This window comes from Aulostomus chinensis, chromosome 9 (assembly GCF_037954235.1).
Source record: "Aulostomus chinensis isolate RoL2024-O1b breed Wild chromosome 9, RoL_Achi_v1.0, whole genome shotgun sequence".
Lineage (NCBI taxonomy): Eukaryota > Metazoa > Chordata > Actinopteri > Syngnathiformes > Aulostomidae > Aulostomus > Aulostomus chinensis.
Window position 1 is genome coordinate 14,161,917 of NC_141328.1, and position 27,505 is coordinate 14,189,421.

Consider the following 27,505-nt stretch of genomic DNA (forward strand, 5'->3'; position numbering starts at 1 on the left):
GTCTTGATTGGAATAACTCGCAACTGAGACAACCCCAAAGAGAAGCACTTGTGAGTATGTGCATCACTAGTGTTTCCATTTGAGGTTATCTAAATGTGCCAACAAACAAATGTTTCTTCTCATACGGTCTGTTAAATGCGTCCTTCATCACCAACAACCATAAATGCGGCTTTCCCCAAAAATAAACCAGCTATTAACTTAAAGAGTCAAGCCCTTATTTAAGTTAGGCGTGTGACTTCCATCAAAACACCAGTCTTGGTTATCCTCAAGATTAATTTTCATTTGTCCTCATATATCTTTGATAAAGAAAGGCCGTCGTTCATTGGTCTGCAAAATTACCCCAACAAGTAGCACTTACTTAATGCAACAATAAAGTCAATGCTCTTATTAGGGTCATAATGATGACTTCATGACATGATGTCAAAGCAGAATCCTGGACAGAATGCAGGAACTTCTTGGATCTTTTCGAAAGAATATCTTCAAGGATTGTTGGGATTTCATACACATACAACCAGCCAGGATGGAGCCCATAGTGTTTTTAGTCCACAAGCAAGTGTTTGTATCTATCCAGTACGTATTTCAGCATGTATTGTCAAAATTTAATCTGCAAATCATCTTGTCTTGATTGGAATAACTCGCAACTGAGACAACCCCAAAGAGAAGCACTTGTGAGTATGTGCATCACTAGTGTCTCCATTTGAGGTTATCTAAATGTGCCAACAAACAAATGTTTCTTCTCATACGGTCTGTTAAATGCGTCCTTCATCACCAACAACCATAAATGCGGCTTTCACCCCAAAAAAACAGCTATTAACTTAAAGAGTAAAGCCCTTATTTAAGTTAGGAGTGGGACTTCCATCAAAACACCAGTCTTGGTTATCCTCAAGATTAATTTTCATTTGTCCTCATATATCTTTGATAAGGCTTTCGCTTCATTGGTCTGCAAAATTACCCCAACAAGTAGCACTTACTGCAATAGCACCTCAAGTCAGTGCTAACATTAGGGTCATTTTGGTTACAACTTTACTCATTTAGCCAGTTCTACGGAACATGTACATTGATACTGCTGAGGTTTGTCTGTGTGCCGAAGAACTCACAACCAAGACGACCCCAAAGAGAAGCACTTTTGAATTTGACAATCATTGGTACTTTGATTTGAGGTTATCTGAGCGTGAGTTGTTTACACAGTATTCAATATTACAAAAGCTAAATTACAGCTCAGTCCGCTGAAGTGCCAAGTCAATGCTAAATTTGGATGGCTATACCTTTGCAATTATCTACCTTCTTTCCTCCTATCGATCACTTCAGTCTTGTGGCGAATCCTTCCTTCGTATCCTGCGATTTCCCGTGCCAGCAATGTAAACTGTGAGTCCGGCACCAACTGTGCTTCTTATAATGCAGACTTACAGCCCTTTCACTGTACCCCTCCACCTCCTTCTTCTGGAAGTTTCAACGATCTTGACGATGGCCGCCAAAGCATCACACTCGCTTCTGATGAAACGACTGTCGTCACTGCTCATTCTCACCAGAGTTTTCACTTACTTTGAATGCCACATTTGTATGCAAAGACTTTGCTCAAACACGTTAACATCTGGTGGCTGCCGATGACAACTGAATCAAGACTGGAAAGGAGTTAATCGATGAAGAATTAGACCAGTGTGTTGACACCAAGATACCTTTCAGCCAAAGACCCCTCATATACACCTGGAACGTAATGTGATATGGTGAACCTTATTTAATGGGAACAGACTGAAAAAGAATCAATTGGAACTGACTGGAGCAGTTGATAAGCATCATATCAATATGGGAACCAATGATTTCAGCAGTCACCAAAAACATCCCAATGAAAAGCAGATCTGTCATTCAGACGTTAAGTGCGTGTCTCTGTCAAGGAAGTATCACTGATATATTTGAAGGCTCAGCAAAGTCTGTACAGAAGAGCTGGGGATTCTCCTCCTTTGAGGACAAAGTCACTCATGAGACAACCCCAAAGAGAAGCACTTGTGAACACAAAAATCAGCAGTGTCTCCATTTGAGGTGATCTAAATGTTGACCGTCATGTTTGCTCTCTCACCTCCTGTGAAATTTCGTCAGGCAAACCACCCCAACAAGTAGCACTTACTTAATGCAACAATAAAGTCAATGCTCTTATTAGGGTCATAATGATGACTTCATGACATGATGTCAAAGCAGATTCCTGGACAGAATGCACGAACATGTTGGATCTTTTCTGAACAATATCTTCAAGGATGGTTGGGATTTCATACGTACACAAACAGCCAGGATGGAGCACTTTGTGTTTTGAGTACACAAGCAAGTGTTTGTATCCGTCCATTCCTTCTTTCAGCCTGTATTGTCAAAATTTCATCTGCAAATTGACTTGTCTTGACTCGAATAACTCGCAACTTGAGACAACCCCAAAGAGAAGCACTTGTGAGTTTCTGAATCACTAGTGTCTCCATTTGAGGTCATCTAAATGTGCCCAAAAACAAATATTTCTGCAACAATAAAGTCAATGCTCTTCTTAGGTTCATAATGATGACTTCATGATCTCAAAGCAGAATCCTGGACGGAATGGGAGAACATGTTGGATCCTTTCTCATGTCAGTAAAATGTGTCCTCCACAGCCATCTCCAGCAACAACCACTTACTGACTTAAAGAGTCAAGTCCTTATTTAAGTTAGGAGTGGGACTTCCATCAAATAACTAGTCTGGGTTATCCCAAAGATTAATTTTCATTTGTCCTCATATATCTTTGATAAGGCTTTCGCTTCATTGGTCTGCAAAATTACCCCAACAAGTAGCACTTACTGCAATCGCACCTCAAGTCAGTGCTAACATTAGCGTCATTTTGGTTACAACTTTACTCATTTAGCCAGTTCCACGGAACATTTGCATCGATAGGTTTGTCTGTGTGCCGAAGAACTCACAACCAAGACGACCCCAAAGAGAAGCACTTTTTAAGTCGACAATCATTAGATCTTTGATTTGGGGTTTTCCGATCGTGAGTTAAGTAATACCCACATTAACACAAGATAAAATAAAAAAAAGCAGATAACTGGAAAATTTCCCTGAATCCATTTTGTGCCTGTGTTCAGTCGGAACTTCCCCAACTAGAATCACTTATTGATTTTAAACAGTCAAGTCAATGCAAATGTTTTTTGCACTGTTATTTGTTTAAATTTACACAAGATGAACATAATGTACATCATTCTCTGTAAGGAATAAAGCCAATGGAGTGAATGTAGCAGCCAAGGTCCTAATGTATCAACATGGTTTACGCAAGAAAAACCTGCGTACGCCAGGATCAACGCTCACGTTCAGATGTATCAACGCAAAATTTGTTTATTCCTGCGCTCTTTCACGCTAATTCCGGAGATGCCGTAGAAGTTGGCGGAAAGCCGATTCTTGCGTTAACTGCACTTTGGTCCATTGGCAACACCATTGGCAACACCATTGGCAACACCATGTGGCGGTGTTTTGTAACTGACATTATTTGACAAGCGCACAAACATCGGGCACAAAAAAACCTTCAACACAAACACGAACACTTGTTGGCATTACTATGGCCTTGGCTACTTTCAACAATGGCTGCACTTGCGCTGTTGGAGGACATGGCAAATGGTGCAATAAGATGGAATGACATTTCAGGGAGCGGGAGGATCTTCTGCACAATTCAGATGAGTGGCTGATGAGCCAGTTCAGGCGACCGTGGGCCATCCTCCTGCAAATTTGAGAGGAGATGCGACCGGCGCTCCAGCGCCAACACTGGTGCTGAGCACGCTCAGCTTCTTGGCCACTGGCTTCTTCCAGCGGGAGATGGCAGACCGTTCCGGGGTGAGCCAGTTGAACCTCAGTCAGGCCATGCCCTGGGTGGTGGACCTGATCATCAGCCTCTCCTGCAGGTACATTAAATTCCCTTACTGTGCGGTTGAACAGGTCAATATTAAAGCGCATGGACGGATTCTCTAATGTTATCGGAGCCACTGACAGCACTCATGTTGCCATAAAAGCGCCGTCCCATGAGGAACACGCTTACGTTCATCGTAAGGGTTTCCACTCCATCAATGTGCAGATCATCATCGATGCGCAGAGGTTGGAGGGATGGACGCCGATCCCAGCCGGGCAGCCATCCTCGCACGCCAGAATTTCATTTCCACAGTGTGAATGGGTTTGACGCGATTCCACAATTTATGAAGCCAGATTAATTTATTTTGTCCATGAAACATTCCAGAACATTTATCAGGCGGTCGAGCCGCTCATTGATCCACGTTATGTCCTCCTGCGACTGCAGGACCGCCTGTGTGAGGACCCTCCCTCTGGATCCGTGGGGGCCGGAAGATGCGCCACTGGGTCCAGGTGGGCTGGAGGACTGTCCGCCGCTTGTCGGCCTGGTGCTTGTGCTGGTGCCGGGGGACGGGCTGGCCCGAATGCTGCTGGTCCTGGCGGTTGACTCTGAGCCGGTGGACGGGCTGGTGCGGGAGCCAGCAGGGGGTGCTGCACGTCGGCGGCATGGCTGACGGATCAATTTCTATTAAACATATAGGTTTATTTAAATGGCTGATTCTGTGTATTTGTTGCCTTTACATCTGTGGCAAAGCATTTGGAAACGTTGCGTAAGAAATGGAGTTGCCACTTACCCTCCAGGCTCTTGGAGTCAGCGTGGATGCGGTGACCCCCCCCCCCCCCCCCACAGAGATGCTGCCCATGACTACCGCCACCCGCTGCTCAAAATCCGTCAGGTGCCCCTCTCCCTAATCCCCACCTGTCTGGCCGGCACTCCTCCAGAGGGCACCTGTACACCGCTTGACCTCCACCTTGAGGTCCTGTTAGTGCCATTTTCCATATTGTTATTCAAATTTAGATTTAAGCCAATTGATTATTGTAGTTATTGCATTTAGTGATTGCGCAGTGTTGAATTTAGTCATACGTTTAGCTTGCATTGTTTAGGAAGTTAGAATTGCAGACATGCATTCGAAATACAGAGGAAACCTTTCAGAGCACTAGCAGTGGTGCAAGCTGATGACGTAGGGATGCTCACGCAGGTTTGGTGAGGAAAACTTCTTTGTATCACTTTGATTGTTCAGTAAAGGATGGAGCGAATACTTTTTTACCATCGTCATAAAACTTCAAACACGCGTAGCGACTCGTTCTTTCCGTCATTAGAAGTGGTTAAGATGTATGAACATGATGATAAACAACACTGGTGATTAGAAGGGAACTTTAGCCAATAATAGGTCCGACCACTTTTTTTCATCTCGCGGTGGTGCGTTGCTCCAAACCCACCATGTTCACACTCTCTCACTTCTTATCCCACTCATAACGTTTATTGTTTATACTGACACCACTGGACAGGATATCAAACAAAATCTGCTGTCTCTCCTCCTCCCTCCTGACCAGCACCTCCAGCTCACACGCCGTGAACCTCTTTTTCTTTGACTTGTTTTGCGAGCGCCGACAGCGGAGAAGCTATTTAAATAAATTTGCGTATTTATAGGTGGGCGTAATGTGGGCGGGCCCGGTCCTCTGACATCTGTGCTCAATTCCACGCTGATTGGGATGTATCAAGGAAACGTGTGTGGATTCTGGCGCTTGCACATATTGATACATCTGGATTTTTTTGTGCGAACGCAACTTTTGCGATTCTTGCGACAGCAGTTTTTTAGTATGAGATCCACGCAAATATTGATACATGAGGCCCCAAGACACTGACAGGGCGCATTGATGTGTCTAGATTAGGGTCCTACAAAGGCGTGATCTTTCTTTTTAGAAAAATATCACTATCAGAACATTTGTTATCAAAGTGGGTCTGGACAACTGACGTGATAGAAGGACTTAAAAGGGCCTTGTGCAGTTTTTGACGTAGTAAATTAATTGTTTTAGTGGTCAAGTATCATTTTGATATAACAGTAGGTAGAATTTCCATCTTATTAATATTGACTGCCTCCGTCCATCCCTCACCTCAGACAGTGCTTCCTTTCTGGTCCACACACTTGTCTCATCCCATCTAGACTTCTGTAATACCCCTTTCACTCTGCACCCAAAACGCAGGTCAACACAGGTTTTTTGGCACTCTGAAAGGGTAGACTCGGCATTTCGACCCGCATCGACTGACTCGCCAAGCGACCCGGGTGTTAAGCGGCCCAGCTCAGCTCAGCTCAGCTTGCCTGCAGTGTGAAAAAGGCAACCCGCGTTGTCTCAGGTTTCACGCGACCTTCCTGTCATATCCTGATTTTTTTCACTCTGCTGCCTGTCGTGCTTCCCTTGTTTCTTCGGCTCCCTTCCAGACGAGCCAAAAACTCCATCCTCCTTCGCTGCATTAGCGCTCACACATTTTCCAATCTGCACTGTTTGTATGCTTTGCAAAAGAGACAACATTGCAATGCACGCAACGACAACGCTAACATTCGACTCTGCGACATCCATGCTTTCATTTGTTTGCCTCTCAGTGTTCCGCCGCATGTTTATGTGAAATGATGACGTTGTCAGCACGATGACGTACAAGAGAGAAAACACAGGCACGCAGCCCTCACAGCGGGAGTTCAGACCCGGGTCTTTTGGAAGCTTGAATGCGCCCTAATGCCGAGCAAACGTGGGTCCAAAAACCCGCATTTTTTTCAGTGTGAAAAGGGTATAATTCTCTCGTCTTTGGTCTCCCCCCTTAAAATCCATTCATAAACTGCAAGTTGTCTAGAACTCAGCCGCCCATATTGTCTCCACAACTCTATCCTCCAATCACATCACTCCTGTTCTCAAACAACTCCACTGGCTTCCTGTCAAATGTTGCATAAACTTCTAGACTAGAAATCCTGAACCACACTTTTAAGGCTATCCACAACCTCCCCCCTCCATACTTCTCTGACCTCCTCCACATCAACACTCCCTTCTAAACACACAGGTCAGTCTCCTCCATCAGTTTCACTGTGCCCTCTGCCCATTTGTCCACCATGGGATCTTGGGCCTTCAGTCACTCTGCCCCTCACCTATGGACTCTGAACACCCTTCCCCCTGACATCAGGAATATTAACTCATTATCCATCTTCAAATCACATCTAAAAACCCACCTCTTCAAACTTGCCTATGTACTTTCATTTTTCATCTACCACTTCTGATTTTATTGCATCTGTATTGTTGTGACCTTTTAATCATTGTTTATGTGTATTGTGAGGTGAATTTGAGTGCCCTGGCATATTAAATAAAATGTATTATTATTATTATTATTACTATAAGTAGTAGTAGTAGTATTGCTTCAAGGGATGTTGCATGTTTCTTACATTACTGATTTACTAACAATTTTTATCTTGGGGTCACAATCCCATAGATAGATAGAGAGAAGCAGACTCCCAACTCAGCTCCACCTGGCATTGTTTCACCTGTCTCAACTGCAGCACAGGTAGGCCTACCACTTGAAGAGATGAATTAAAAAAGAAACATCTGAATCGATCCGCTCGCTAATACGAGAGGAGCTTGAAGTACACATGGATCTTTTTCAGTTTGGGGTCACTGACCTCTTCAACCAGGTAAGGACATGGTAAGAGTAGGTTACAGTGTAACACTCTTTTTTATCATGTTCCTTGCAATGGTTAAACCTCGTATACTGGGCTTTCAAGACCTTTCCCCCCTATGACAACATGAATCAGAAAGATGCCATTGGTGTTGTCACTTATCACTCTAACATGTCTGGCCAATGAGGAAGCATCCACCCACCGCAGAATGTTTGTGTCAAAATGATTCAAAGAAAAAACAAAAAACTTTTTGGGGAAGGAAATGTTTCTGAAGGATTTTTTTTGTTCGTGAAAATATTTTTTTGTTTATAGCAACTTTTATTGATCAAATAATGAAGACACAAATGCCCTCCCATAATATGGACCAAACACAAAAAAATTACTCCAATCAAAAAAAAAAAAGTTCAATTAAAAAAACTTCACTTCTATCGGTTAAAAGATTTTCAATCAAAAAACTGTATTCAAATGCATTTTTTTGGGTCTCAAATTTATTTGTTTTCAAGCAAGTTTTTTTCTTTGATTGAAGAACGATTTTTTATATAAAAGTGAAGGTTTTTTATTGAAAACTTTTTTGATCAAAGCAACCTTTTTTTGATTGAATAATAAAGACACAAATCTACCTCCATATGTTTCACGCCTATAATTACTTCATGTTTTTCATCCCTGTTGTCCACAGGGATGAAAAAATTGTCAAAATAATTATCAATGAAAAAAAATTGCAGCGCACATCTTATATGTGTGGTGCTGAGCCAAACCGTAAAAACGGGAACAATGGAAAAAAGATGAAGGCCCGCAACTCACTTTTAATGCAAAAAACAACGTTTCGACCCAGACGGTCTCTTTCAAGGAAGACCATCTGGGTCGAAACGTAGTTTTTTTGCTGCTGTTGTCCCAAATAAAACATTTTTTGGAGCATTGAAAGTGAGCAAAAGAGCAAAAGAAAATGATGGGAGCTGTATTTCTTGGTTTTTCTGCAATTTCAATATTCTTGATCACTCCCTATCCATCATCCTGGCATCTTCTTTCTGTCACTGAAGCACTTTTCAAGGCACACGCATGCCTAAGGGATCTGGGGAGCTCTTTAGGCATCATTGGATGGCAGAATAGCATTAAATACAAGATGGCTAACTACAGAACAAAGCTCAGAGGCCTTTGTATTCCAGATATTACATGCAATGCTCTGAAACATAAATGCCCCAATGACAGGAAGTCTTCAAAAAAATGTGAAAAAAGGAAAAAGAGCAGAGGTCAATTATCTGCCACCCTAACCAAATGGTGGAAATGAGCAGAGCTTGGAGAAAGAAAGGGAAGAGCTAGGCTGCGTCCAAATTGCCAAGTGGCAACCTACGTCCTACTGCTACGACCTACCGCTACAGCCTACTCCTACAACCTAAACACAGCGGCATCATTCAGACACCCTAGAAGATTGGTGGTGAAGCACGACCTCTGCTGGCAGAGCACAGATACCGCAAATAGGTAGACAGCACCAACGAAAGCCCCCACCTGCTGGCCTGACTGTGTACTGCACTCTACTCTGAACGCACCTTTCACTCATTCTTTATTATTAAGCACATTAACGCACCTGTAAAGGTGTGTTCACACCACGTTGGTGCGTTTGGTGTGAACACACCTTTAGTCATCAACAATGACTATAAATGTTTGTGTTGCATAAGAATGGGAGACTGCTGGTGGCGCAAACTTGGCTTGCGCGTCCACAAGTTTTTAGGGGACGAAGAAGACGTCCGTGGTGCATTGTGGGCCATAGGTTGCTCCATAGGATGCACCTGAACCGACCTACAATGTGTGCGTGTTTAGGCTGGAATTTAGGTTGCGAAGTAGGTCGCTACTTGCGCCAGTTGTGGTTTCGGACAGCCTACGACCTACTCTGCGACCTACGATCCAACCTACTTGGCAATTCGGACGCAGCCCTGGTCACCGAATCAAGCCTTGGTCTGCCCTGTTTGACCCTTCTCAAGTAAGTTGTAATTTGTAATTCCTGTTAAGATAAATTAAAATGTGTCAACAATAACTCTGAGAGGGATTGCTTTCAAAAAATGTAGTCAATTTGACCTAATCAAAGATCCCCTCCAGACATGTTTTAAGATGTATAAAAATACTCTGTCTTTGAATAATAATTTGTCTAACATGGTTTTTCCACAAAAAGGTTTCAATTGTGTCAATTACATCTACCAACTCTCCTTCATTAGAAATTGTAGAATGTATAAATATGCAAATATTATGGAGGGGGACTTCAAGTACTCTGACAGTGGCAAAATTATTGAATATTAATCTATATGAAGATTTTAACCAAGTAAGCTTTGCTGTCCTCACCTCTGTGTTCTGCTAATACTGCTGCATAGATTCATATTGGTGTTTCCTCTTTTAGCAATACCACTGTTTTAATGCAAAACAATGACCGAAGTAAAGTGCTAGACAGAGGGGAAAATGAATGCATGTAGTGAGTGTTCTTACTGGACTTTGCTCAAACGGTTCACATGCAGCTTTATTCTGCCCATTGCAACACAACAACATCCAGGGCTAACCCCATCATTTTTTAAAACTTTTATTAAAAAATTAAACATTAAACTCCTAATGGAGGTGGTGTACACGACAGTACATAACTATATTGATTTATTCTCTTGATTCTCAGTAGACAAGTCTGGCTTACCCGGCAGGTTGAAGGTGTGGATTTACCAGCACAGCGTCTTACCCCAGGTACTCTGGCCTCTGCTGGTGTATGAAGAGCCCTTGCCAACAGTGGAGACTCTGGAGAGGAAGACCAGTAGCTACCACCATAGATGGATGGCCTTTCCATGTAGCCTATGCAGTGCTGCGCTGTATGAGAAGACCAACAAACTCCAGCTTCCATTCAACAGCCACAATGAGGAGGTCAGTGTCTCTTGCACAAGAGAGGTCTTGTACAATCGGGACTCCAAGGACTTGAAAATGGCATCAGCAGGCATTGTGATGTGAACTGGCAGGAAGTGGAGGGCTCAGGATGACCTGGAAGAAGCCAAGTCTCGACTGAGACACGAGGCTTTGGTTGGCATGGTGACAACGGGCCGTGCAGGGCTGGGAGCCTTTCCTCAACCTCTCTATAAGAGGGCACATGGCAAGGACAAACGCCAGCACGTCCTGAAGGAGGTGCGCTCAGGCGTCATTTATTTCTAACTAAAAAACTGAGGTATCAGGTAACAACATCATTTTCATATTTGGGTGACCTATTTGCTTTACATTTTGTAAAATATGTTGCAAATATTTATTTTGTAAATAATAAAAAATGGCCTAAAATGGGAAATTTAACTCATGTTCAGTAATCTTTAAGAGTTTGGGTTTGGTAACAGCACATGTGAGACTCTTTTGGCTAAATATAAAGCTAGCTGTGAGTTTACCTGGGCCACACTTGGGCTGCAATGTTATTTTGGCGTGACGTTGGCCTGGCGACCCATCCAGGGTGAACCCCGCCTCTTGCCTGAAGGCAGCTGGGATAGGCTCAAGCCCCCGCCCCCCAACCCTTAACAGGATAAGTAGTAGAAAATAGATGGATGGATGAATGGAAAGATGGATAGATTAAATAGCAATACAAGTGAGCATCTCTAGCAATTATAAACCGTAATGTCATGCTGAACCAGATTCAGATATTTTGATGAAGTCATCAAGTTCATAAAGAGAGTCGTCATATCGCAGAACATACATCCATATTCTATACTGCTTATCCGTTTAGGGTCATGGGAGGGGGGGCTGGAGCCTATCTCCACTGAGATTGGGCGAGAGGCGGGATACACCCTGGACCGGTTGGCAGTCTGTCGCAAGGCCATCAGGAGCAATTAGGGGATCAGTATCTTGCTCAAGGATACTTCAACATGGTCACCAGGGGAAGCGAGGATCGAACCAGAAACCCTTTGGTTGCGAGGCAGCCACTTTATCTCCAAGCTATTGCAGAACATAGTCATTCAAAAAATGTTTCCACCATTTGTGTTTAAATTTACAATGGAGGTGGTCACATTTCTGTTTCAGTACCATATACAGTAAACAGCTGTCACTGCTCATTTCCTTTCTTGGAAGAGGCATATTTACAGAAGGTAGAGAGTCTTTCATCTGTTTTCTATATATGATTATTGTTCATTCATTCTGAATCATTTGGAGGAATTTCATAGTTTTTCCTACTTCTTAGAGTCAAGAACTAATAACTAACTCAATGCGGACTGTTTCAGCATATTTTGTAATCTCTTAAATTATTAAAGCAGCAATATTAGGCTTGACTGGCTCCACAACAATGTGTCACCAAATCAGTCAACTTAGTAAATTAGTACTCACCATCTTTTAAAATACCAACAGAGATACAAAAATACATACCATCTGACACTGGTGGTGTGTTCTAAGTAGTGAGGGGGCCAGATTGAGTAAATGCAAGGAGAGGCTTTGGGGATCCCAACAAACCAGAGGCTGCAATGACTGGAAACTGAGAAGTTCTTCCTCTATTAACAGACACCACGGACAAACTATTGACACAAAATGATGCATTTATTAAAAATCTGGTAGTAGAGTGATCACATTCTTTATCAGCATGCGAGACAGTAGAGTACATGCACACATGCATTTGTGAAAACAGGCGATAAATTAAAGGGGAAAAAATACATACAAATATATAATACATCTGGTTAGGTGTTCGGTCAAAATAAGAGAAGATTCAATTGTATTGATGCAGTTCAACATCCTACAAGTCTCTGGAACTCCCCTCTTCCAAAACATTTAGCCTTTTTTTTCTGGTGTTTGGTAAATGTTGTGAAGAAAACTGTTTCCAAATGTTGGTCTTTGGTCTCCCAAAGATCTTCAATTAAGACCTGTGGACTGCAAAGGTAAAAGTATATTATCATTTTGAGCTTCATTCAGCTCTTCACTGACCACCCATGGGTGAATAGGGGCACCGTCATTCAGTTTCTTATTGCTTTTTCCTTTTATCACCTGTTAGTGCATTGTGTACATAAAACGAACCAATCTCAGCTAGCGACTGCAAATACTCCAGGACATGAAAAAAATAAAACCTAATCTCTGAAGAAAATTGTCAAAATTAAAACAATGCTAGACCCAAATTCCCCACCAGCTCAGTACTCATGTTTTCACATTTTCCACAGAGCATGACACAAAGTTTAATAAGACTTGTTAAAGTTGTTTGGAATTACTCAGTAAGACATCATGTTATAAATGAAACAAAAACAAGTATAGCATGATGAAGTCTACCACCAGCTCTCAGATATGATTATCCAGTCCAACATATTTGCAGTTTCCACTGCTGGTCCAAAAACATAGAGGAAATAAAATACAGAACAGTCTAGTTAGTTAACATAGCTAATTCAGGTACAGTAACAAACACCCCGCACAATTTTAAACCGCTCAAGAAATCAGAGCATTTAGAGAGAAATATCTCCGCTCTTCACTCCTGTCTTCCAATCTCCCAAATTACTTTGATAACTGTCCCTTTTCATACCATGAAGGTCCAACTGCTGTCTCAGAAGACAACCAATCATTTTCATCTTGACACCAATTGGGAAGACAAAACAAGAAAAAAGAAAGCCATGTTAAAATTACCATGACACCTAACTCCAAGAATGTGTGCAAGGGTTTTAAAAAAAGAGATGGAATGAATATGGATTAAAGTGAGGCTGGAACTTCTATATCGTCTTTCGATCTGGTTCAGTGATTGATTGTCCTGCACTAGGGCTGCATGATTTGAGAAAAAAATGAATTTCAACCATTTTGATTGTCACCACAATTGCAAAGTATGACAGCAAATGTTTATTTTTACCAGCATTGTTGTCATTTTCATTGAAATGATATATGTGTTACATGTTTAGGGTGTGATTTTTGTGGGGATCTGTGTCAAACAAAGATGTCTGTAGAGTATGAGTATGCAGGACATCTCTGCAGTACCACGATATTAAATTAGAGACAATTAGCCTTTCACGAATATTGCACCTCCCTTTGATTTGAAAAATGCAGCTTTGATCAAATTTTAATGAATTGTTCAGCTCTAGCTTGCAGGGGTATGTGACGTTTCTATAAAATGTTCCTTGAAAAAAAAAAAAGTCTTACACAGCTACTAAAATAATTATGTTGTGATAAGTTTAATAAAATGTGAATGTACATACTATAAACATCTTAAATGCAATATTCTTATTATCAACATTTTCAACTGCCTCAAACTGAACAAAATTGAGTGAGGTGTCCTTTGGTACAATTCCCTCTTAAGTGAAGCTAAATCTATGTTCCTCTCTAAACTGCAAGTCTGGTTTAAAAAAAAAAAGCGCAGTTCATTCATGCGACAAAAATACTGTCTTAATTTATGAAAAAATAAACAATCCAAAAATTGTATTTAAATTCCAGGTTCTTGTTTAATAGACAAGATACCAATGATGGAGAGCTGTATGATGCCTGAAATTTTCTTCCTACCAAAAATGTTTTGCAGAATTGAAAGGGGCTCAAAAAAAAAAAAAAACAGTTTCAAAAAGGGCTGCATTATTTGAAAAGGTTGACAAGCAGCCTGATTACCTCACTGATCTAATCATATCTGAAATAGTAAATAGACTTCATCGGCTCACCCACTGATGATGGAGGCTGCCATACAAGATGCCAAACAGCTTACTTGACATTTCACGTCAATCTCTGGGGAGTTGGGGGACAACAAGTAACATGCTGATTACTAGACAGTCACTTGACCACCCAAGCCTCCGGAGTCATTAAACTAATATCATCATGGTTCACATAATTAGTCTCATGAATCTGTGCTACAGAGGATCTTACCTGGATATTTGCGTTAAAACTGAAACATTCTTATATGAAGAACTCAGTCCACCGTACAGAACAGATGATTATGAGGATCACACCTCACATCAATAAGACAGAAAGAAGTCTGATTTCGAACTAAAGTACACAAGGATATCCAGGTAAACTCTGTTTAGGGTTGGGGGGGGGGGGAGCTGGAGCCTATCCCAGCTGCCTTCAGGCAAGAGACGGGTACACTCTGGACAAGTTACCAGTCCATCGTGTGGCCAACATATATAGACAGACGAATATTCACACTCACAGCCACTCCTAGGGTGAATTTAGAGACTAAAATCAGCCTCGTCACCAGTTGCATGTTTTTGGACTCTGGGAGGAAGCCGGAGTACCTGGAGAGAACCCACGCAGGCACAGGGAGAACATGCAGACTCCACACAGAAAGATCCTGCATTCGAGCCAGGGCTAAAACCCGGAACCTTTTTATGTGAGGCGACAGTGCTAACCACTGCACCACCGTACCACCTGCCAACTCTACTAAACCTGGAAAAATAAAGACATTTGGACCCAATGACCAATTAAGTGCAAATTGTGCAAATCGGTCTTCTTTAAAGATGTACCTGACAATAAGTGCACCATACTGGAGCTCTCAACCAGTAAAAACTACAGAAAATAACCTAATTAACCCTTTAACCTCTGTCATTACTATATGCTTTTGGTATGGTAGCATATTAACCCACGTATCTAGTCTAGCAATGAAACCTGCTGTGAAATTAAATTCTCTGTGGTGGTGCTGCTGCACTGACATTTCAGATACAGCTTTAGAACACTGGGCCAGCACCAGCACCAGCTAACAGGTCAGGAGCAACAGTACTGAAAAACAATGAAAACAAATGCACTCACAGGTTACATGATACACTGTTTTGGCAGGTGTTACAATATTTCCCCATATACAGGTGGTTCTAAAATAATATCATGGATGTAAATGCAAGAGTTAAAAATAAAATCTTTGATGAGGGGCAGGGTCTACAGACAAGTCACTACATTCCCAGATCTCATTTTGGTGAATAGAAAGTGTGAAGAGCTATTGGAGATTTGGGTTTAAAGGTTAAAAAAAAGAAAGATCCTAAAACATACTTACAGCTGTCAAAGCAAAACATAATGATTACCACCACTTGCACAATTACCAACAACTCACACCCACCTACATATATTAATAAAAATGTCAAGCTCAACAATTTGTTAAGCATTTAAATCTGACTGGGTGTTGTGTGATTACAAGTCTACTAATTGTCACTGTATATTTTATGAGTCCTTAAGTTCATAAAGCCTTGTGCAGCCCACTGACACTGGAACTAAGACAGTGCAACAAGTGCTTTTGATCACTAGTTAATGCAGATACAGTGAATTGGACACTGGATCCTTTATGGATCCTGAATAAGTTAATGGTCGTTAAGACTGAACTCAATCCAAACCAAGAACTGTACAGCAGTTTATAATACCATGAACCGGGATTTTATAAATCTCCCTACTGCTCACACATCAACAATTCTAAGAGGGCCGTGTTTCAACACAACCTTGCTGATTAATCTAGGGTCATTTGATTTTAAAATGTACTGATATCTTTCAGGTATTGGGAAATGTATTCACAAAGAGCTCGATGTTGGAGGCACAGATGTGCTGCAGTTACTACCAGAACATTGTCTTTGCCTGTCCCTTTGAGGTTTTGAAGCACTGGGCAGCATAATGTGAAAAAGATAAGACTGAGACTTGATAGCAGACAGGACCAGATGAATGGTCCATGAAGGCACAGAGCTGGTACTTACAGTCAGGACACAGTGATGGATCTGACACAAAGAATCATGCGTTCATTTAGCTTAGTGCCAACTGCTCTACTCGCAGTCCTGCTCCAGCTTGACTGTTTTTAATGAAGGAGAGGGTTACTGAGCTATGAGCTAAAGAAAGGGATGATTCTAGACAGTCAGTGATTCTTGATCCTTAAACTGCATAAGATTAGACAGTGCAGATTTTTCATCATGTAGCAACTCCATAGACTAGTGTGCCTTTGACTCAAGACTACCACTGTCTAACACAAATGGAGAATTCAAACACACATTTACACACATACAGCATTAGTAGAGCAAAGGGAGAGGAAGATCCTGAGAGACGCGGTCACTGAAAGGCTGACTTCAGGTCTTTGAAGGCAGCTCGTCTCTGTTTCTGCTCCTCAGCCTGTTTCTTCTTGGCCTCCTGCTCCTGGCGGATTTCTGCCTCAAACCGGTTGGAATCATTGATGGCCTGGACCTGTCCAACAGGAGAACATAACAGCTGTCAGGTACAGAGGCCATAGTGGAATCCAGATTTGTAAAGGCCATTCGGCAGGATTTAGAGATAATATGAATGATCCTTTCTGCCATGACACTTCCCACTGGACACAGCACTAACGTAGAATTCAAAGTACAATGGAAGGATTATAAAATCATGACATAAAAGTTTTGGGCAGGGTCCCAACAAAATTCCAGCACTGGCATGTCCTGAGAGACCTGAACCTACTCGACTTTGATAACTACTTGGCATTCTCAGATATCAGTCTCATCCGATGTCTACATGGCCCGGGTCTTGATGTAACACGATGCAGCCGTTAGAAGGCACTGGATTATCCAACAGAAATACCGTGGCTGGGAAATGTCAAGTACGATACTGGTATACTGGACTTCTTTTTATTTAACAGGAGTTAACACATGGAACAGATTGCTATTGAACCCAAAACACTATGAAATCCCCAACAATTTCAAATTAACCCGTAAGGACCCATTCATGGAAAGTGCGCGACTTCAGACATGCTTTATTTGCATTTGGATACTTCCAGAATGGTTCGTCAGAGCTCGATCACACGCATAGCACATGAAACTGCACAGCTGCGCCTTTACAGTGGTACCTTTTATTTATTTTGTCTTCAAGTATTTGTAAGAAAATCAATTTTGGATTTAGCTGAATTTAATCGTAAAAGCAGTTTGCAAAAAGCCCGGCGTTGATGTGCCCTCCTTTCATTCATCTAAATAACTCACAAACCCGTCATCGGGCACATACGGCAAGCAGAAAACATGAAAGGGCAGAAACTGAGCTTTACAATCCTATAAGACACATACATGTGCATCAAATAAACCTTTTTTAACTTGACTGATAAAAGACTGCAAAATAATAAGTTGCCTTATTTGTTTACTCCAGTGTTTCACTTGTACTTGTCAATCGCATTCTAGAGAAGAAGCTCATATTTTAGCGATTCCTGGGTTATCATGTTTTCCTCTATGACAAACCATGTCCATAATCTGGTTTCGATCACTGCAAATTCCTACAGGGTGTCCAGCATAAGCAGGACATTGTCTCCTTTTCTGAATGGTAGGAAAGCTTTGCTTCTCAATACGTCCTCCAAACTTTCTCCAAGTAAATAGAAGAGCACAGGTGTACATATTGTGCACATGGAGGTTACTGTAAAAGCGCGTGTGCAGATCAAATCGGTTCAGGTCAGGTCACTACAGGTCAGTCTCAGAGATTGGAAAGACACGCTTGGCAGAGCAGTATACTATCTCAGGGTTATAACGAGGGTTTAATCTCTTGATGTCTGCATATAGTTGTATGTTCTTGGAAACAGTTGTGCTTACTAGTCCAACAACATACCCATTTTATAATCATGTTTCTGTTTATGCTTGAAAATATGAAACACTTAATTCCAGCTAGATTATGAGGGTCCGTCTGCCACTGCAGTCAGATGGGAAAAACCTGAATAAACCAAGAGGTTAAACCTACACAGTTTTCCCTCGGCAGACTTCAATTCATTACTTGTTCATGTACATTGTTGAATGTATACAGGTCTGACTTGACTATGAGTAACGTCCCCAGCCCTTGCCCTGGTTTTACCAACACAGATGAAACACACAACTTTAGAGTGCAAAAATTGAATTCAGAGTTTTTGTTGTTTATGTGGATGTCACATGACTCATGATATTGTGAGTGCATTCATTTTTTAATGTAGTCAAACGGATTGGAGTCAAACGTACTTTGGCTTCAAAGAAGGTCTTGGCTCCTTTGACCCCCTCTGTGGAGACATCAATTTCAGAGAGGCGAGCAAGGACACTGAGACCACTGTCTTCTGTTAGCTCTCCAGCTGCTGCCTTCCTGAAGATCAGCAGGAACTAGGGACAGGAACAGCACAGACATGGCTGAAGGGAGTAGAGTTTTTAGCACATCTGAAATCATTCTTTTCATTTTTCAAATTTTTATTTCACCTCTCTGAAACTGAGCTTGTTGTCCAGGTCCTCGTCCACCTCCTTGATCATGTTCTTCAAACAGAGGTGTGTCTGTGGAGCTTCCAGCTTTTCCATCATCAGCTTCAGCTCCATTAGGTCGATGTAGTTGTCTCTTCCAGCATCATACCTAGATGGAATGAGGTAGAAACCTGGTTTCACCACCTCCGCAATATGTATACATTAACACATTCAAGCAAAGCAGATATTTTGTCTTTATGTATTCTGCTTTTTGATTGACTTCTCTCTTTTTCAGTGCAATGACACTGAGTAGTTGTTTTTTTTTTTGGTGCTGCTATTCAAAATTAACATTTAAAAATGTCCCAGTGATATGTCTTTCTACTTAAGTACTGTTGATGCTCTTGATAATTCTCAGAATTCACCATCTCCAGAGCCTCCCCACACACATCAACGGTACTGTAGGGTTCAGTCTAATGGGATCCAGCACTGAGATTTGTTAGCTTAGCTTCCATGTTACCAGGTATGAAGACAGAATGAAGCAAGTTGGCATAATACCAAAGTTTCCTGCTGCTTTCCTAACTTACATATCTAACAACAGTTCTGAGATCAGTGAGTCTCAGTATGGAAGTAGAGCAATCCTATTGATTCAAACTAAAATAGAGAGAGAGGGTAGTCAGATAGAGAGCCCTTTTGGTAGCCCATGCAAAGTGGCAAATATGAAAATATTTACAAAAGTCAATCAGTTTACAGTGACAAGATGTCAAAGACAAAGTGCAACCACAATATTTCCACTAATACAAAAACTGCCATATTCTAATGGGTTATTACTGGCCAAGAACCCCCAACTCAGTCATTTCAAAATCTATGAAATTATACCATCAATCAATGAAAAGCAGACCACAAATTATGCACCTGCAGGACCAAGTAAAATGACAATATTATGCTAATTCCAGTAAACATACAGGCGTGTGCTGATCGAAAAGGTTTTTTTTTTTTCTAAGGTGGTAAGCTGGCCAAAGGGTATGTTTGTACAGGTTAAATAAGAATCAATCATTTATTTTTACACTCAGCTGTAATGTTTTACTGTCACAAAGCATTTAGAGTGAAAAGCAGGAAATCATTCTCACACTTTGTTGCACGCAGCTCCCTGGCAGAGCAAAGCACACTTTCCGACTTCACTAGAAGTAACACTTTCTTTACAAGTGTGAGGAGAGGGACACGCATAACTTAGTCTCCACAAGAAGAGGCAAGTTTTTTTCTCCTCAACAGACACTAGCATCCTTGAGTTTTTAGCTTATGTCACACACATTCTCCTTTATCTCAACCAACATTTTTTTTTTTAGCCCCATAAACAGTGACTTCTATTATGTCCCCATTCAAGTAGGGACACTTGGAGATGAAGTAAAGCATCTTATTATTTGAATCAGATTGTGGGACAGTATGTATTAAAATTATCTGTCAAGGAGCGATATGCACATGCAATTATCAAACGTTTGGCTTATGTTACATTGATGTGATTTTTGTTAAGAGAAAGGAACTAGGATCTCTGTGTAACCCAGACTGCACATTTCAGGGAAATACTCTCGCTAACTTTCAAACTAATATAAAAGTATTTTGCGACAATGAACATATTCTTCATCGTATGACAACAATGTATAATTTTTCTGATGTTGGAGGTCACTGAAAAGGAAGTGGTTATTTTGTTTTGAATTTCTTTTTACGTGAGGGTACGATCTTGAATGGGGAGGGGTCGCGTAGTGACAGTCCTGGCCCTTCGTAGGCTCGCTGCTATGTTAAATAAAGGAAGTCTCTGCTCAGACTGCATTTCCTATTTGGCAAACAGATCTGAGCTCATTACTTCCTGAAAACTCCCTCCATAGTCAATCGAGGAGCTAAAACTGTACAGAGCCACTGTTGACTTTAAACATTACTATCTGTCCATCGTGCCAGAAATGAGATTAACACCCACCTGAGTCTGACAACTTTCAACTCATAGCTTTCTCCAATCCTCCAGCTGAGCTAAATGAAACTTGTCTCCAAGTCTGTCCCACTATTTGGCAATGTTCCATATCTATTCTGAAATATTTGTTTTCCTAAGAGACTTGTAGGGAAAAGGCAAAGAGGCACAGTGGCTTGTTCCCATGGAGGAAACTGCTCTGAGATTTCTTTCTCCATTCTGAACAATGCCCTCCTTCAGACTTTTCAGCCACAAAAGTCACCTGATGTTTCCAACTTCCCTAAACCTAAAGCCCCATCTGTGATATTGACAGCTATACAGCCATTTATGGTCATGATCGAGAGTTTCATCATCAACGTGTGCTTGATTCTGTAGAAACTACTGTTTTCTGTTTGAATTCATTAAAAACCAGCTCAAAGTTGGTTGCAAAATAGGTACTTTTTTTTAAAGACAGAAGAGTTTGACGGTATCAAAGTACTTCCATAAAACTCAAAAAATGGTTTGTACAATATGCAACCCAAAGAAGCACACAGACACTATTATTTGATATAAGACCAAATCTCCACATGTACCCTGTTTTCATCTTCATCAAATGACCTCAGTTGGGAGAGCTGCTACTGTTTCCTAGCATGCACCCCTCGGCTGAATAACAGCAATGCAGCATTCACATTGCCTTTCAACTGCAGCATTTAAGCTGACCACCATGGTCGCTTACCCTTCAGTGTGAACACTCCCTTCTTCTCTTTTAATGCTGGTGCAATAAAATTTAGAAATTTGCATTTCTTTTGAAGATGCACTATTGAGAAATAAGTCCTCTTTTTTATTTTCCTCATGTTGAAAATATGCCAGCTTCCACTTGAGACTTTTCCACTTTAATAAGCCCGAGTTTGTCTTTTGTTTTTTGTTCTGTATCATACAAAGACATACTGCTGTCAAAATAAAATGAAGTTTAACGAAATAGTCGATGTTTTTGGAGGGAAATTTTCGATGTTTAGATCACTCTACTACTTAAAGGCAGAAAATAGTCATTAGTGGCAGCGCTTTTAAAAATAATTGAAAGTGTGTGTGTTGGGGGGGGGGGTGTAAAATAACTGGACAGGCTTGGACATGAGCAGGAACCTGGAGAATGTGGGTGGGGCATCACAAAGGCAACACAGATGGACATGCAGGGACAAAACCTCAAGAGTTCCTTGCTGACAGCTCATAATGTGTGTTTGCAGGATTCATCTGAATTAGTGCGCAGTTACAATGAGAACTACACCGATCTGATACAGACGGAGAACCAGTGGGGTCCATCTATTCATTTCACTGCTTCATATTTATGTCTAAATGAACATACTTTTTGACTCCTGTTTAGTGTGAATGTTTTGTTTTTACGAAGGGGACTCACTTGGAATCATCACGTGTTTTCAACCATTGTGTAACTCGTGATTTAATGTTTACATTTTTTTCTCATTTGATCCAGTTGCATTGTTTTTTTGCTGGAATTCAATAATAACTGAGTCAATTTATGTTAGTTCATTTGGAGTTGCACGATTTCAAATATATTTCTAATTGCAGTTCTGATATGATTTGCAATATAAGAGGAAATATCCATTTTAACACCCTTTTTCTAATTTCTGCTGAAAATCTATTTAGATGATTAGAGGACTTTTGTGGGGATCTGTAACACACAGATGTTTTCTTAAGTCTCCAGAATGCAATGTGTAGGCAGGGCATCTCTGCTGCACCTTCTTATTGAATTTGAAATGGTATTTTGGCAATGTTTTAGGTAAACAAGCTGAATTAGACTAAGGGGCTTACTTATCCATAACCAGACTGACATTATGTAGTTTGTTAATCTAAACCACAGAGGAACAGCAATCTAAACATTTGTGTGTATATTGACACATTTACTGACTGAAATTCTGTCCCTCAACTTTTTTTGTCACGGCAAAAAAATACTGTTTATGGGAGGAAGTTGCCAGTAAAGGTCAAATTCTGACTCATTTCACAAGTTCTCTCTTGTCACTATGCTGAACCACAAGGCTCCATCCTACCAGTCAAATGACAACTCTGCAGTCACTCTGCAAGTAGCCCCATCAACTAGTCAGCAACATTCATTTCCTGTTATATTAATTGCAGCTATGTAGTTTCAAAACATAATTTGGCCTCAAGACGAAAGAGCTGACATGAACATCTGATACATGTGACGTCACACGACAAAATTCAACCAGGCACTAAGCTATCTTGATTCTGACACCACTGTAATGTCCTCCCATCTCTACCTCAGAATTCTTTAGGTTTCAGTGCTTCAGTATCTCAAGATTAAACGAATGTTCATGACTTCGGCGAAACACACTTGAATTAATGACTCAGTGGTACAAGCTGGTATGAGCTAATGAAACATTAATTTTTTCTTTTTACTTGAATGAGCTGGATAGCTGATTGCGTATTTAGCACAATTATTCATGATTGTTTGTGTGATAAAAGTTTTCGCGAGAGGGAGGGGCAAGAAATGTGACAGCCCGCTGCTGTTTGTTTACTGGAAAGTTTCCACTTTTTAACAGGGTGATGAGATAGGACACCGTTCCAAAGAAATTTTAACGAGAGACGACTGTAACATTTAGGATATAAAGCAGACGGTGATGGGCGGAGGTATAAATTTCTGCCACCTACATATCCTTCTCACACTTGTGACATGAAATTCACAATAAAGCTGTCCTCTTGTACATATTGGTCTGGTTGTTCCAACACAAAGGAATGGGTAATGCTATTTAATGGTGACTAAACACAACTAGTGTTACTAATGCTGCATGTTGATCAGCAGTGTTAGCTTCTGCTTCACTCAGACCTGTGCAACACGACAGTACGACAGCTGTGGCACTGTGATTTCAGCTGCAATCAAAGTAAAATGATAGCTCAGAGAGATCGGTGGAAGCTACAGTGGGTCTTTGGGAAGTGCTACTGATATCTGTGTGGCTGCCGTGTTTGTATTAGCTTGCTGCTCTGGGCTGCTTCCTCTCGCTGCCATGACAGAGTGAGACACTTGGTGGGATGTCAGGACAACTGTCTTCAGTGAAAAGTTCCTGAAGTTTGTCCCTAATTTTATTAGAGCTGGTAGCACTGTTGTGGATGGAAGTACAGCATTCGCTTACAGTCTTAACTTTCTTCTTCTGGTCTCCTCAGTCACGCTGCTATATAATGTGTGTAATCGATTTTGTTCATAGTGAAGTTATGTGTTCACGCTACATCATTTCAAAGTCATACCTGCCTTAACAGTGTTTGAACCTGGTATCTGTAGCTAGCAGAGCACTATTCATCAGCTTTTAGCTTTGAGGATACACAAGGCTACACTGACTCAGAGAATGAATCACATTTGACGAAGCAAATTCCTTGCTGACTCACTCAAAAGGGAGGTCACCTGAACTAGGGACGTTTACATATTTATCAAGGAATCGGTTCAGTTCAGTGTGATTCTTTGAATCATTTGTGAAGGCTACAACACTGACACTAACCGCTGAAAATATGTGGTCAAATATGATGAGTGATTTTCCTAATGTCCCTCCTAATGTCATCTCCAATCATGATTTGTTGAATTAAACTACATTGGTGAGAGATATACACATTTTTTGCAGAGCTTTTTGTATCTGTTCGTTGACTTCAACTCGCTCAAGCACGTAAAGTAGGCTCCCTCTCTTCATTTTTGTGAGACCCTAACCACCACCACCCCCCCAATCTTTGAAATCTATGAATTTAATGTTTCGTAATATTCTTTGGTAGTGATGTTTACCATGAATGTCTAAGTGTGACTTCAGTAAAGCTCGACAGACATTGGCAGATTTGCGCTTTGCGGTTCAATAAATCATAGGCGAAACCTTTTCATTACACAATTGGCATTTTATTTGTCCATGTAAATAAAGTACATGTAGCCGTTTTTCGGGTGAAAACCGTGTTGTAGCTTATTGACTACCTTACTACGGTTAGACAGAGCTGTCAAATGTGCAATGAAAACGATTCGCCTATGATTTACTGAACAGCAAAACGCGAATCTGCCAATTTCTAACTTTACCTTAGTCTAAGTGTGAGCAACCTGCTGTGCCACTCTGCTCCCTCTGACTGATCGATGTCAGCGGGGAATCCTGTCCAACTTGACAGGAGCAACATGCAGACTGGTACAAACTCACGTTTTGAACATCTTCTCCATGTCTTTGATCTGCTTCCGGGAGAATTCCTTGAACTCGGTGTAGGGGTTGAACACCTTCGTACTGGGTTGGCAATGCTCTCCCTGCCCCTCGTTCAGCTCCCCGCGGCGCAGCAACTTAGCGCCCAGTTCCGCGTCCGCATTGGCCGTACTCGGCTTGTCCTGCGGACAGTTCTGCTCTTCGGGGACATCCACGGCAACGGGCTCTTCCACACCCTCTTCGATCTTCAGACGGCGGTTTAGTTTGTTCGACAATTCATCTTCGCTCATTTTCTCACTGAGTCTAACAGCTAGCCACTGGTCAGCAGTGTGTGATATCTAGCTAACTACCGGAGAGAAAGCCGTCTTCCTCTGTTGGTTTGACAGCAGCGGGCAACCGGGGGTAGGCGCATTACCGCCACCTATCGGACTGGAGTGTGAAAGGAACTGGTTTCCCAGCAACTGTAGCTGCCAGTATTTTACGATAATTTAACGGGAAATGTCTTACAGTCATGCATGACCCGTCCACCAACCAACCCCCATGAACACACCTCCAGAAATTCCTAAATAGAATTTGATATAGATGGATGATATGTCATTCACATTCTCCATTCTGTAGATAGTATCTGATTTTTTTGCCCACCTCTCCTATCTTTTCAATCATTAAGAAAACTGATCTGTGTTCAAATATTTGTGAGGGTTTAGGATCTTCTTGCAGTAAGTGAGAATAAAAAACTTTTATTACATGTAGATCATATGTTTCTATACAAAAATAAAAATCACCTTAAAGTCTGGTACTTCCAGACATTTTTCAGCTATCGTTTTTGTTTCTCCATGTTGTTTAGGGTGTCATCAGCCCTGACACCCCTTTCATTCCAGGTCTTTGTTCAGTCAGCTGCAAGGTAGTCATGCTGGCATCTGTCCATGACCCATACATGCTCATTGGCAAAATGGTGGAGGGTTAACATCCAAAGATCCTAAAATATTTGTAAAGACTAAGGAGGCCCACCTGCAGACAAAGGAGGAAGGGCATGAGGAGGATGAGATTGTCATGGAGACAGAGCAAATGATGGATCAGGAAGATCGTATGGAGGCAGAGGAGGTCCAGGAGGCCCACCTGCCAGCAAAGGAGGAGGGGAATGAGGAGGAGGAGATGATCTTAGTTAAAGAGCTTCAGGCTAAGGAAGAGCCCAAGGAAGTGGTGGAGGTCGTGAGGGACGAGCTTCAGGAGACAGCACAGGCCCAAGACGCAGTGCTACAGAGCAAGACAACCAAATGCATGAAGGAGGGACATCAGCAGAAGAAGGTGAAGCATGGATGTTTAAGAAAGTGGTTCTCATCTCTTTTTTCCCAGCACAAGAAAGCAGAGCGTCATGAGGCAGAGCACGTCCTGAAGGAGGCTCAGACTTCTGCAAAGAATACCTCTGTATATCCTAACTCCCAGTTCCTCTGGTGAGCCTCCTCTTTCCTGGAGACAACACATGCAGACCTCCATTTGTGGGTCATCCACATGAGGGTGGAGAAGAGAGGAGATGAGGATGATGGTGATATGAGGAGAAGCCTGAGTAGCGGCATGTTAATGGAGACTCAATGAGAAATGTGACAGTTCCAAATGGGTGATTATTACGTTACGTACAACAAGAGCCTACAATTGTGTCAAGATGAGGTGTGCCAGCAAGGAATTGATCATTTTGGAATGATTGTCAGCTCTGACAAGTGCATTTATGTGGAATACAGAGGGGATTAGTCACGCCGAATAAGAAAAAAGGGGTTTCATTTTCATTATCAACTTTCTTGGTGAGAAATCAGATCCCTGACGAACCGACTTAGGCGCCAATCCCTTGGGTGCTGGAGGGCCAAGCACTTACTCCAGCACTGGGCCGGCCTGTGCTTCTATTTTGCATGTATAGCAACATAATCAGAGGCACCACATACCTACATGGCTGCCACTCAACTCCTGACCCCGGCCCCCCAGCTCATGAAATCGGACAAATTTAGGATAAGAACCAAAAAGAATCATCAATGTCAAGTTCTCCAGTTCCACAAATGCATCGGAGGCCTCTGGCAGTGCTCAGTCTCTCAGTCAAATGATAAAAACAACAACAAACATAAAACAGTGCAGAAGAACCGAAAAAAGGACCAGATTGATCAAGCATGGAGGAAAATATCATTCTGGTAAATAGACCATGAAGCATCACAAAAAAACAAAACAAAAGCAGGCTACTTTGTGAAGTTTGCAGCACAGCTGAAACTTGGGTGGAACTTCTCTTGCCACGTCTCAAGATACAACCCTCTGCAATTCATTGTTTGCTTAGGGTTAACTTTGTTGGTCTCCATTCTTTGGTTATTGTATCATGTGTGTAGCTGAATACGGTACAGTTGGATGCTATTCTTCTAGTTTAGCTGTATCTCTATTGAGAAGCTCTAGGAATTTCCAGAGTTGGAGGCGTGGGGCCATGGGTTCTGTGATGGTACAAAACACTTTGATCTTAGAGGTCCGATTTTGATCACGGAATAATGCCTTTAAACTCTTATTATCTCACTTTGATCATATCTTCTTTTCTTTATAGTCTTTGTAGTCTTTATAGTCTCCTTCATTAATGTCAGAGTAATATTCTGAATCATCATCATGACACAGTTTAGAGATGGTGTATATATGCCACCGTACAATTGGTCATTTAATACATAGCAAACCTGCCCTCGCCTAATCAGTCCAGAATATCACTTCCAGCCTTGTGTTTCAAAGAGGTTCCTGATCCCAGAGAAAGATGGCTCCAAGGAGGAAGAAGGCAACAAAGCTCCGGGAGGCCAAGTGGAGAGCAAAGATGGAGGCTGAGCC

The 27,505-nt window shown here is 41.6% G+C and overlaps 1 protein-coding gene across 1 annotated transcript; it reads right to left on the reverse strand.

Moving 5' to 3' along the window:
• Positions 1-12,008: 12,008 nt before the first annotated feature.
• Positions 12,009-25,039, reverse strand: efhd2 (EF-hand domain family, member D2). Its single transcript, XM_086213886.1, has 4 exons — positions 24,671-25,039; positions 18,569-18,716; positions 18,341-18,475; positions 12,009-16,586 (listed from the first exon to the last, which is right to left on the reverse strand). Exons 1-4 carry the CDS (start codon positions 24,955-24,957, stop codon positions 16,455-16,457), a joined length of 702 nt encoding a protein of 233 aa, XP_086070012.1. The 5' UTR covers positions 24,958-25,039; the 3' UTR covers positions 12,009-16,454.
• Between the last annotated feature and the right edge of the window lie 2,466 nt (positions 25,040-27,505).